The sequence below is a fragment of the Sinocyclocheilus rhinocerous genome, unplaced genomic scaffold, assembly GCF_001515625.1.
Source record: "Sinocyclocheilus rhinocerous isolate Xijiao unplaced genomic scaffold, SAMN03320098_v1.1 scaffold599, whole genome shotgun sequence".
Taxonomy (NCBI): domain Eukaryota; kingdom Metazoa; phylum Chordata; class Actinopteri; order Cypriniformes; family Cyprinidae; genus Sinocyclocheilus; species Sinocyclocheilus rhinocerous.
In genome coordinates, this window is record NW_015652138.1 from 152,960 (window position 1) to 166,905 (window position 13,946).

Genomic DNA, 13,946 nt, shown 5'->3' on the forward strand with positions numbered 1-13,946 from the left:
AGAGCCCGTTATAGCGCGTTATAGCGCGCTATTGAAGGTCACGCCACTGAATGACAAGCAATGCGCTGCTGCAGACGTTATGCTGCCATCTAGCGCCACACAACTCAACTTCATTCACGTTTTATTTAGTTGCATACTTATTTACACATGCACTGTAATGTGTTTCTTAAATGTGGAGAATTTAAGTCAGAATTAATTCGATTTGGCATTTCAATAATATTTAGATGGTTTAGATCTGAAATGATTGGCTCTTATTCTTCTCTCAAGCCTGTATTCGTTGTGTGTGATCAGTCATCAGAGACCACAGCTGCATTCCTTGACAATTCAAATGTGTTTCCCTGGAGAATTTAAGTCAGAATTAATTCGATTTGGCATTTCAATAATATTTAGATGGTTTAGATCTGAAATGATTGGCTCTTATTCTTCTCTCAAGCCTGTATTCGTTGTGTGTGATCAGTCATCAGAGACCACAGCTGCATGACATTTACACAGTTCATTTGTTTTCTTAATACGCTTTTTAACTCTCCCCATGCATGCACAAACCCTCTATAGCTCTCTGAATGTAGCGCTGCAGACATCTTTGGCTTTGTTTTTAGGAAAATACTTTGTTGCAAAACCCTTGTGAAAAGCACCTGAATGAATGTGCACCTGTAGTGTACTTCAAATCTTACAAGTGTATATACAAAATCAATAATATAAATGAAATAAATGCCACTTAACTGCACTTAAAGAGACTACACTTTCATGACTTTCTCAACACACTTAAAGTACACTTTTAGAAGTGCACTTTGTAATAATGTCAAATTAAGTTTTACTTTAAAGTACATTGTAAATCATTATGTTTTGAGCTAAGTACACTTATGCACATGCTAAGTACTTGCTTATAATTTGAACTATAGTGCTATTTGATATTATATTTGTAACTTCATCACTGTAAAAAAATAAAATGTTTCAACTTAAAAAAGCAAGTGTTCCTGCTCCCTTAAAATTTTAAAGTTAGTCAACTCAAATATCCAAGTTGTTACTTAATACAACTTAACATTTCAAGTTGGCTTAACATTTTGAGGCAGCACGAACACTTATTTTTTTAAGCTGAAACAACATTTATTTATTTATTTACTGTGAATGTATAAATGCAAATGCATTTCAATATTTCAAGTTTCAATAGACGTTATATTAAAGTTTCACCATAAATGCTTCTCAGTACATTTGGCAGCACAATATTTCAAAAGACAATAGATTTAATTATGAAATTACATATATGTCCTAGGTGGGTCAAAGTGTCCTTCTTTTTCACAAGGGAAGGTTTTGTGTTGCAGTGACTGTTTGAATGATTGAACAAGCTGAGAGCTAAATAGCAAACTTCTGCTAGAGAAAAACTGTGATAAATTCTCTTTAATACTGAGGAACTGAAGCTTGGTTAAGACTTCTTTTTCAGCAAGTGATGAAATGATGGTGGAATATACGGCGTCATTCTATTTCATTTATCCTCGCTATATATAAAATGTTGGGAAAAATCTGTACAGTATGTTTAGTGATATGCACATTACAAGTTTGGAAGATGATCTGCTGATCCGGGATTTTAATGGCTGATGCTGATACTGAAAGAGAGCATGGTGGCCGATTGCTGATATAGTATGCAAGACAATTAATTAGTTCATTTGCACAGTTTATAAGCTGCAGTACGTAACTTTTTTGTGTTCAAAATGTACAAAATGTATATATTAAGCGATTACACCATGAATCCATTTTCCAATCCGTGTTTTTGGCTTGTGCTGAATCACTACGGTACATCTATAACAAGTGTTTATATTCGGACTATTTTAGACTGGTACCGCTGCGGAGGAGCCCAGTACCTGCGTGATTCGCCATAGACAGAAACAGAGAGAAGTAGCTCCGGCTACAATGTTCTTCCGCAAGACGCACGCAGTTCTGTTTGTTAACCGCTAGAGCGCCAAAAGTTACGGACTGCAGCTTTAAGCATAATTTTAGTTAAATGGGTCACTCTTTGACATTGAGGTTTGTTCGGCCCAGTTTACCTGCATTCACCCTTCTTCAAAATTAACTAAAATACAAAAAAAACCCATCATTGACAAGAAGGCTGGCTTGACATATAGCAGCATTTTTGCTGTCAATACTCTCAAAATGAAAAACAAAACAAAACAAAACAAAAAAACAGGTTATATATGTTGATTTATCAATAAATTATACTGTTTTTCTCCTTCAACAAGAATTTACATCCTCCACAAACAACAGGGAATGCAGTGATGCAACAGGAGATGTAGATAAAACACGACTTTCTTTCTTTCTTTCTTTCTTTCTTTCTTTCTTTCAGTATTCTGTGGGAATGGTGTTTCTTCAATTATGGAGACTTTTGGGCCCAGTACGAACTAAACTCCTGTAGAAAACACTTTATGCACTCTATGCAGTTACTTTACATGCATGCAACACAGTAGAATTCTGTGACCGATTCATTTATTTATTTATTTCCTGGATTATAATGAACAAATGTCATTTCCACCACATCTCAAATGATGTACTTTTTTGTACAAAACAGTTTCGTGGCATATTCTGACGAGGCTTGGTCGAGCAACCACAAGCAGTAGTGTTTTAGCAGCATTCGAGAGACAGAGCTTGCTTGTTATGACAAATAATGTTGACATTCACATTTTAAGTGAAAAGGTTCTGGAAAGTGAAAAGAAAGTGAATTGTAAAATGAAATGGGTGAATCTCATGAAGAAATGTCTAGGCCAGATTTCACCTCAAGAGCAAATAATAATAATAATAATAATAAACATATTATGTAAAGAAAATTATGCATTTTTTGTGACATTTCATGGTATTGTTTTTACGACAGTTGAGTTCATTCCTCTCACCTCCAGTATTTATCTGCTAAAAAAGATGTCAGTTGTCTTGTATTGTCATGCATATTTCTTTGTGATGACAGAGCGCTTGTGTAATGTTCACTATGAACTCGTGTCTGTCTCTGCTGAGAGAACGGAGAAGTGCGTACACCAGGAAAGTGCAGGATCTAGATGATCAGACAACTCTATATCATCATCGCAAAAAAGATCACTGTCAAGCGTTTATTTGAATTTTTTTTATTAATGAATTAATGAATAATTTTTTTCATTTTAAATGTAATTTTATTTTTTAAATACTATTTATTTATTTATTTTCAATGGAATCAAGTTTAAACTTTTGCTTGTCTGTGCTTTAATTGGGTGCCTGTTTCATTAAAGGGTTGTTTGTCCAGGTTGAAAATTATGAAACTTTTTTTTAATTTTTTTTTCTCATAATTTCAATGTTTTTTTTTATGATAATAAAATAGTATCCTGCATGTTGGTTGGTTATACCAAAGTGAGTTGATGGTTGATTGATGGACAGAATTTTTCAAGTCTTAGAAATATTTCAAAAATAAATTAGGCTACTTTTAAAAACATAAAAAATAAAAAAATATTTCAGAAATTTAAAACATTATCATATAATGTTATCATAGAATATATATGTATTTATGAATTACATTTTATTGCATTTTTGAAAAAAATTATATATAGTGACTCCAAGCTTTTGAATGGTAGAGTGTATAATGTTACAAAAGCTTTTTATTTCAGATAAATGCTGATCTTTGGTTCTTTCTATTAGTATCTAAAAAATACTCAACTGTTTGTATACAACACTTTATATACATATATATATATACCACATGTTACCACTAGGTGGAGGTGGTGTGCAAATTTATTTTTATTTTATTTTTTTTAACTCAAGAGATTTGGTCTGTTCCTTGTTTTTGTTTTTTCTGTGCGTCTTGACTATATTATTAAAATATCATTGTTAAATACAACTATTAAGATTACTTAAAATTCATTAAAATGGTTTGCTCCTGTAGTTCTGATGACGCACAAATGGCTTTAAAACTACAAATCCCATAATCGCGTGGTTCGTGCAGTGGGCGTGGCTCTGTGTCTCGGACTCACAGCAGCAGTGAGTGAACAGGTGAACATGAGATCTTCAGTCGCTTGCTCGTGGATGGCGTGGAATCAGTCCATCACAGTTTGATGTTTTTTTATTTTATTATTTTTTCTAATGATGAATGTGTCTACTTCCGTGGAGTGTTGGACAGTTTTCAGCTCACTCGCTTTTGTTTTTTTCTGAAGTCAACTAATTCATCATCTGTTTTTTAGCATTTGAGCCCGCTGTCTGTTTTATTTAAAATGGCTTTTGCAAAATTCAGCAAGATCCTCCGTCTTCCTACAATTGACGTGAAGAAGAAAACCAAACAATATGAGCACGTTCATCGGGATGTAAATCCTAACGACATTTGGGAAATTATCGGGGAACTGGGCGACGGCGCTTTCGGCAAAGTTTATAAGGTGAGTTCGGACCGTAATAAACCTGTTGGGCAGCGAAACGAAACTACGACTTCTACCATGGTAAAAGATTTGCCCATGAATATTAATTTTGTCTTGTTGACGTTGCAGTCTGTATTAAATAGAATATTTAATATTCATAAGCTAGGACTCTACCTGATTCGCTGCCGCTCACCCGTAGCGGTCTTTCAGCCAATCAGTGAGGCCTGCTTGGGGAACGTCAGTTACGTAATCAATATTCATAAACTAAGCCTTGAGCGTAGTAGGATTTTAAAAAGTTTTAATAATTGGCAACCTGTTTGGTTATGACATGTAGATAATTCATGCCGAAAACATATAATATTTACAAATACTAAGAATTGTCTTCTTATTGACACACTTTGTCACACTTTAAAATGTTTTTAAACACGCATGCACAAAACAAATTATTAAGCTTTTCTGTCTTAGAATTATTTATTTACATTTATAAACAGTGTGTTCATTTAAATTAAAAAACTATGAGCCAGTCAAGAGATAACACTTCGATTCAAGTGCACACTTGACTGAATGGATTACAGTGCAGCTCAGTATTTCATGTAATAACATGCTGCTGATATGCATTGATGTGACATGAAGTAATGCAACCCTTAGGGTGTTGCTACCCTTAAGGAAACCATCTTGACTAACTGTTTAACTGTACTAGCTTAACTGTGGTTAATGTTAATGTTAGATATCCTGACGGGTCACATGCATTCAGCCCGGGGCCCTCAGGGGCCACTCAGAGTCACTGTGTAGGAAGATACCGGAATGTGCTGCAGTTTCGGTAGGCGGAGAGGAGCCCTAGTGTAGGAAACGCTGAATTTGCCCTTTGTCCCCAACACGGTGTCCTGAACTATGGGGCCCCATGAGATCCAGGGTCACTGCGGCCCTCTCGCCCTCAGAGACCAGGCGGACTGGGGTTAAATACAACCTTAACAAAGACAGCTTTCACAGTGGAGTAATACTGCAGTGAGGCAAATCTCATGAAAACATGCTCTGGCCATTTCTCCATCCAAAATGATAAAAGTAATCGCATGAATTAATCGGAGCTTATTTTTGAGACCGTACAGTTTGTAAATATCTATATTTTTAGCATGCATCTATGAGCATTCTCGTGATTGTAATGCGTCAACACATTTTTTTCTTTTGACTTTGTTTGAAATTCTCTGAAATAAGCAACTCTCAGTTGTAATTTTCATTAGATTCTCATTTATTTTTATGCTCTAATGCAATATTTTTTTTTTGTTTATATCGGAAAAGTTTATTTATTTTATCTCTCAATACATTTGCATAAATAGTTGTAAAATTTAAATACAAATGTAATGCTGAAAGCATGGTTTAAGCAATTTGCCTTCTTACTGACACAGATACACAAAGCAAATGATCATTGATCTTTTATGTTACAGTACTCTTGATTTATGTATTTGAGCTGCTTTATGTACATTTACAAACAGTGTACTCTACAGTAATGAGAATGCATTTTTGTTGGATGGAGCTTCAAAGTAATATTAAATAATTCTAAAATGGTCTTTATTTTCTTTATGTAGGCTATTTTTTATTTTTTTATTTTTTGTGTTGTCCAATTAACAAACTTTTGCTTGTGAGAGTTAGAATGTATAAATTATAATGATGTATTTGTGTAATATACGATACAAATAAATGTTTAGGATAAATATAATGTAAAAATCAGTTTGAGTGCCACTAAAGGAAGTTTTGTTCTGGAAGCGGCAGATTCATCTACAAAAAGGAAATATGTCAGAGTTATGAATGAGTGATTGTGTAATGAGAACAGAACATGAGTCTAATATTGTGCAACGTGCTGTCCTTTAGAAACTCAAGAAATGAAAACGCTAAGAACAACTCAGTCATCTGGTCCTGCTTCATAAGTGTAATAACACTCAGTTTGGTAGGTACAGATTAATCATGATCAGGATCTCAAAGTGCAGATCAGGTCATCATGTTTTACGTGTCGATGCACGTGACTTTATGGAACCACATTACACACATTTGCAGTTTAGACAATGTTACTTCCTTATTACTCTAATAATGGAGCAAAACAAATGACAATACATAAAAAAAAAAAAAAACAGTTTAGGTTTTCTGTTGCTAATCAATGTAACTAATACTCATAAAGTAATTATTTCAGACATAATTATTCATAAGCATGCATTTTATCGAAATAGTGTTAAAAAAAGATTAACATTTTAGTCCAAAAATATTGATATTTCTGACCTCTCGCTTCTACAGCTATTTGAAAATCTGGAATCTGAGGGTGCAAAAAAAATCAAAATATTGAGAAAATCATCTTTAAAGTTGTCCAAATGAAGTTTTTAGCAATGCATATTACTAATCAAACATTAAGTTTTGATATATTTACGGTAGGAGATTTATAAAATATCTTCATGGAACATGATCTTTACTTAATATCCTAATGATTTTTGGCATAAAAGAAAAATCAATAATTTTGACCCATACAATGTATTGTTGGCTATTATTTACAAATACTAAGAATTGTCTTCTTATTGACACACTTTGTCACACTTTAAAATGTTTTTAAACACGCATGCACAAAACAAATTATTAAGCTTTTCTGTCTTAGAATTATTTATTTACATTTATAAACAGTGTGTTCATTTAAATTAAAAAACTATGAGCCAGTCAAGAGATAACACTTCGATTCAAGTGCACACTTGACTGAATGGATTACAGTGCAGCTCAGTATTTCATGTAATAACATGCTGCTGATATGCATTGATGTGACATGAAGTAATGCAACCCTTAGGGTGTTGCTACCCTTAAGGAAACCATCTTGACTAACTGTTTAACTGTACTAGCTTAACTGTGGTTAATGTTAATGTTAGATATCCTGACGGGTCACATGCATTCAGCCCGGGGCCCTCAGGGGCCACTCAGAGTCACTGTGTAGGAAGATACCGGAATGTGCTGCAGTTTCGGTAGGCGGAGAGGAGCCCTAGTGTAGGAAACGCTGAATTTGCCCTTTGTCCCCAACACGGTGTCCTGAACTATGGGGCCCCATGAGATCCAGGGTCACTGCGGCCCTCTCGCCCTCAGAGACCAGGCGGACTGGGGTTAAATACAACCTTAACAAAGACAGCTTTCACAGTGGAGTAATACTGCAGTGAGGCAAATCTCATGAAAACATGCTCTGGCCATTTCTCCATCCAAAATGATAAAAGTAATCGCATGAATTAATCGGAGCTTATTTTTGAGACCGTACAGTTTGTAAATATCTATATTTTTAGCATGCATCTATGAGCATTCTCGTGATTGTAATGCGTCAACACATTTTTTTCTTTTGACTTTGTTTGAAATTCTCTGAAATAAGCAACTCTCAGTTGTAATTTTCATTAGATTCTCATTTATTTTTATGCTCTAATGCAATATTTTTTTTTTGTTTATATCGGAAAAGTTTATTTATTTTATCTCTCAATACATTTGCATAAATAGTTGTAAAATTTAAATACAAATGTAATGCTGAAAGCATGGTTTAAGCAATTTGCCTTCTTACTGACACAGATACACAAAGCAAATGATCATTGATCTTTTATGTTACAGTACTCTTGATTTATGTATTTGAGCTGCTTTATGTACATTTACAAACAGTGTACTCTACAGTAATGAGAATGCATTTTTGTTGGATGGAGCTTCAAAGTAATATTAAATAATTCTAAAATGGTCTTTATTTTCTTTATGTAGGCTATTTTTTATTTTTTTATTTTTTGTGTTGTCCAATTAACAAACTTTTGCTTGTGAGAGTTAGAATGTATAAATTATAATGATGTATTTGTGTAATATACGATACAAATAAATGTTTAGGATAAATATAATGTAAAAATCAGTTTGAGTGCCACTAAAGGAAGTTTTGTTCTGGAAGCGGCAGATTCATCTACAAAAAGGAAATATGTCAGAGTTATGAATGAGTGATTGTGTAATGAGAACAGAACATGAGTCTAATATTGTGCAACGTGCTGTCCTTTAGAAACTCAAGAAATGAAAACGCTAAGAACACAATCATCTGGTCCTGCTTCATAAGTGTAATAACACTCAGTTTGGTAGGTAAAGATTAATCATGATCAGGATCTCAAAGTGCAGATCAGGTCATCATGTTTTACGTGTCGATGCACGTGACTTTATGGAACCACATTACACACATTTGCAGTTTAGACAATGTTACTTCCTTATTACTCTAATAATGGAGCAAAACAAATGACAATACATAAAAAAAAAAAAAAACAGTTTAGGTTTTCTGTTGCTAATCAATGTAACTAATACTCATAAAGTAATTATTTCAGACATAATTATTCATAAGCATGCATTTTATCGAAATAGTGTTAAAAAAAGATTAACATTTTAGTCCAAAAATATTGATATTTCTGACCTCTCGCTTCTACAGCTATTTGAAAATCTGGAATCTGAGGGTGCAAAAAAAATCAAAATATTGAGAAAATCATCTTTAAAGTTGTCCAAATGAAGTTTTTAGCAATGCATATTACTAATCAAACATTAAGTTTTGATATATTTACGGTAGGAGATTTATAAAATATCTTCATGGAACATGATCTTTACTTAATATCCTAATGATTTTTGGCATAAAAGAAAAATCAATAATTGTGACCCATACAATGTATTGTTGGCTATTACTACAAATATACCCCAGCGACTTAACACTGCTTTTGTGCTCCAGGGTCACATTTATATGCAGTCTAGCTGCAAAAGAACTTGGAGCTCAATCCGAAAATTCTGCATATTCTCGTTCTACTCGTTTATGGAAGTTTGTATTTCCATAAACAAAAAGTGAATATCGTATTTCAGACCCAATATGGCCAGGTATTTTGTTTGTATTTTTGCTCTTCCAATAGAAGTGATCGCAAGACATCATTTGTGGTCTGTTTACTCTTTTTGTACATCAGGTTTGAAAATGCCTTCTTGATGTCTTTTAAAAATACACTAAAAATATTTAGGCCTGTTTATAACGTTTAAATCGGGATGGAAGTATTTGCAAAAATTTGAATTCCGTGTGAAATCTGGCCACCGTTCGACGGAATTCAATTCAGATATTTCGATGTGATTCATCAAAAATATGTTTAAGACATTACATTTTAAATTTTAATCCTAAATTTAAGATTTATGTATTTGAATTGCATATCCATTTATATTACACAGTAATAACATAAACTAATAAACTTAATGTGATGCATATTTGTAAGTCATGCAGTATATAAACGAAACGGGTCCGATTTCTGCACTCAAAAACATTTATTAATAACCATTTGCATCTATTTGAGTTTATTTAAACGTCATATTCAAAATGCATTCGAATCTGTTCACTGTAAACCAGTTATTCAAATATGAACATGGCTAAAATATGTCTAGCTGTGGAACAAGCAATATTCAATTAGTTTTTAATGTATATGTGATTGATGATAAATATATAAACCTGTTTACTGTGTATTTAAAACACATTCAGTTTATTAGTACTATAACAGAAATTGTACATATTTCTTCGCTGATTAATTTATGAATGACTGACAAATATGCATTACATCACGTTTATTCGTTTGTTAAAACTGTAATTCAAATGCACTGAAAAAAAAAAGATTAATTGAATTTACTAATTTTTTTAAGGTAAGTGGTTGCAATCATTTTTTTTAGCTACATTTAAATAAACACATTTTGCTGAAAGTTATTCAACTCAATTAGTTTATTTAAATGTAGCTAAAATAAATTGATTGCAACCACTTACCTTAAAAAAAAATCAGTATGATTTTTTTTCAGTGTGGATGGAAATTATATGTGCTATTCAAATACATAAATCCAAAATTTTATGTATTTGATTTTTAATCTTGAATCGCACCAAAATAACTAAATTGAATTCAGCCAAATTTCATGCGTTCTCTGATGGTGTTTTGAAGAGGAGTCCTCCTGTTTTCTCCTGTTAGTTAATGCTGAGTAGTTCTCTGATCGTTAATTATTGATGGAGAACATGTGGAGGTGAACCCGAATGCCCGTCAGGGTAAAGTTTGACGTGTGTGACGATGATCCTGTAGTGCTTGTGAAGTCTGAGATCACGTGAGCTCGGCTAATCACCAACGTTCAGTGCTGCTGGCTTCAGAAAGATAAGAGCGTCTTCACTGTGGGTGGACATGAGCATATTCTACATATTAGATCAACTGCATCATCATCCACACTAAGGCCTCATTGTTTCTGTCCATCATTATTTGTAGTTTCACAATTCATTGAAACCATTTAAGCCACTGATTGAACTTTAAAGGGGTCATATGATGTTTTTTAAAGATCATTATTTGGTGTATTTGGTGTAACAGAATATGTTGACATGCTTTAATGTTCAAAAAACACATTATTTTTCAAATACTGTACATTATTGTAGGTCCTCTATGCCCCGCCTCTCTCAAACGCTTCGTTTTCTACAAAGTCCCTCCTTCCGACAAGCGCAGTCTGCTCTGATTGGCCAGCTGAAACACTGTAATTTTTTTTAGGTTGTAAATAAAACAAAGATTACAAGAATTACTATTTCAGTCTTTCTACTTAAATATTTCATGTTGAATTCAATTACTTGCCGTTTCTTTGTAATTAGTTGTGAAATTTACTAGCACTGAGTGAAAATTGTTTCCTAGATTTTGTGTACAGTGGAGTTACACGTAAACAAACAAACTGAAAAAAACTAAACAAAAAAAACACATCAATCAGTTATGTTTGTTGCAAAGACAAATAGCTTGAAATGTATGACTGAAATTATGATTAAAGATCTGGTTCTGTCATTAATGTAATTCTGTATTGAGATCAACTCAATATTTTTGTTGATGGCAAAGTCCTCTATGACCTTCCTTTCTTAAAGGGGTCATATGATGCGATTTCAAGTTTTCCTTTCTCTTTGGAGTGTTACAAGCTTATTGTGCATAGATAAGATCCCTGAAGTTGCAAAGACTAAAGTCTCAAAACCAAAGAGATATTCTTTATCAAAGTTAAGACTCGGCCACTCCCCCCTAAAACGGCTCGTTCTAACACGCCCCCACATATCTACCTCACTATGTGGAAATATTAGCATAATGCCGCCCAAATGTGCACGCAAAGAAAGAAGGCATGGTGTCAGTAACCGCAGTTAGTGTTGAAGCAGCCATGTCAGGGAGACGCTGTGTGTTTCTAGGCAAAAGCAAAAGCACTTTATTTGGCCTTCCGAAAGTAGATGCATTTAGGAATCTTTAAAGGGGTCATATGATGCAATTTCAAGTTTTCCTTTCTCTTTGGAGTGTTACAAACTGATTGTGCATAGATAAGATCCCTGAAGTTGCAAAGACAAGTCTCAAAACCAAAGAGATATTCACATATCTACCTCACTATGTGGAAATAGTTGCATAATGCCGCCCAAATGTGCACGCAAAGAAAGAAGGCGTGGTTTCAGTAACCGCAGTTAGTGTTGAATCAATCTCATTTTCAACAAATAATATTTGTGTTTTTGACTGGTTTAGGCCTGCCATAGGTAAATAAATATGACATTAAAACCTGCTGGCAAATCCCTGTCTTAATGAGTGATTCATTGAATCATTCATTCAAACGATTCGTTCAAAATGCCTGATTCATTTAGAAATTAAGCTGTCTTTATGAATGGATCATTGAATCGTTGACTCAAATGATTCGTTCAAAAACCGATTCATTCAGGAGTGAAACACTGCAGTGTTTTCATTGGCCGAAAATGGACAATATTGTGTCTAAAATATAACTCACTCAACTTGAAATTTTTGTTTGTTGAACTGTTGTATAAAATCAATACAACATTTGCGCTCACGCTCACGTGCTGATATTCGGGAAAACAGCACTTGCTTGTGTGATATTTTTTTGTTTGTTGAACTGTTGTATAAAATCAATACAACATTTGCGATCACGCTCACGTGCAGATATTCGGGAAAACAGCACTTGCTTGTGTGATATTACTAAACTATATCATATCTTATAAATATATATATATATATATATAAAAAAAACATACAGGGATATTTTTTGCTTTCATAACTTGCATAATAGGGACATTCAAACTTCATTCTAATTAGTTTCATCATGCATTCAATGCTTATGGACTTTTTTTTGTTTGTTTTTTGAGTGGCATACTCTAATGTCAGCTCACACATCGTTAAAACAATAATTACGATATTACCGTAGACAATAAATATCGTACACCCCTACACAGAGATGATACTCTATGAGAAGCATTTGTGCAGAGGTCTTCTGAGATAGTTCTTCATATTCAGAGGCTGTGGAGTTTCTTTTCCGGTTATTTTATTGAACAGAGGTTAAGACAGATGTAAGTTAGTTGTGTTTACTAGGTCAAGCATCACATCAGCGTGTGACTCATCTGCACCATTTGCACAGTTTGACTCCTCTGCATGACCCTAGCAACCACCGGAAACACCCAAGCAATCACATAGCAATGCCATGGCAACCACTGACAATGTCAACCATCTCAACCTGTTCTACTTTCATTCTCTCCTGTATTACATTTAATCACTTATACAAGTCTAACTGTCTGTTAGTGGTGCCAAATCATGTCTGCTTTAAGTTGAGTTTTTATGAAAAAAGCGGAAGTCTTGTTTTTGAGTGGTTTGGCAACGCAGTTTCCTCTAAAAACATTCTCAGCTTACCACAATGACTGACTCCACCTCGAGTAACGCTGCATACTAACATGTTTCCCACCGTGCTGTCAAATCTCACACGTGAAGACTACCTCTGTTTTACTATATACATTTATTTAGTTAACATTTACATTGGAAGTGCATAAAAAGTACACAATAAATGGGGTGCGGGGAGGAGGTGCTTGGGCTGACAAAATCAGATATGCCAGAGTAATAAAAATGAGTAATAATATATGTGACCCTGGAGCACAAAAGCAGTCTTAAGTCGCTGGGGAGTTAACAAAACTGCTTTGCTGCTCATCAGTATTTTAAAAATTGAATCAAAAGGTATTTGGTGTGACCACAATGCACAGTGAGAGAGAGAGAAAAACAACAACAAAAAAAGGAAGTTATATTATTATATATAGAGCAGAGTTGCAAACCCTCAAGGTCATCAAGGTCAATATGTTTAAAAATTTAGATAATTAAATTTTTATGACAAAGCATGGTTAGTTCACATTTTAAAATGTTGTGGTTTGACTCCTCAAAAAATGAATACAATATTTATGTAAAAATTCAAACATGCTTATTCTGACCTGTACATATTAAAATATATAAAAGAATAAAGGAGCTTATTACATTTTATTGTGTTTTAAATGAGTATAAAATTCTTTAGAAATATATGTTATAAACTGATTTTTGTTGTAAATACGCCTGACAAGATTGTTACACTGAATTATATTTTAGTGGGTGTCTTTTGTAAATCAGGGGAAAATGTATGATATTTATTTTTTGCTCAGAAAAACAAAAACAAAATTGCAATTAAATTAAACGGAAAACTTTTTAATTTTTTTGGGGAAAAACAACAATTTAAAGTAGTATTACACTTATTGTTTTTATGCTTAAACCCTTT

The 13,946-nt window shown here is 33.6% G+C and overlaps 1 protein-coding gene across 2 annotated transcripts in view; it reads left to right on the forward strand.

Annotated features, from left to right (window-relative positions):
- Window positions 1–3,987: 3,987 nt before the first annotated feature.
- LOC107713595 (serine/threonine-protein kinase 10-like) overlaps window positions 3,988–13,946 on the forward strand; it is a 52,642-nt gene continuing 42,683 nt past the window's right edge. For both annotated transcript variants that reach the window (XM_016519149.1, XM_016519151.1), the window contains exon 1: window positions 3,988–4,373. In XM_016519149.1, the coding sequence (XP_016374635.1) occupies window positions 4,215–4,373 (159 nt within the window). In that variant the 5' untranslated portion in view covers window positions 3,988–4,214. The remainder of the gene's footprint in view (window positions 4,374–13,946) is intronic.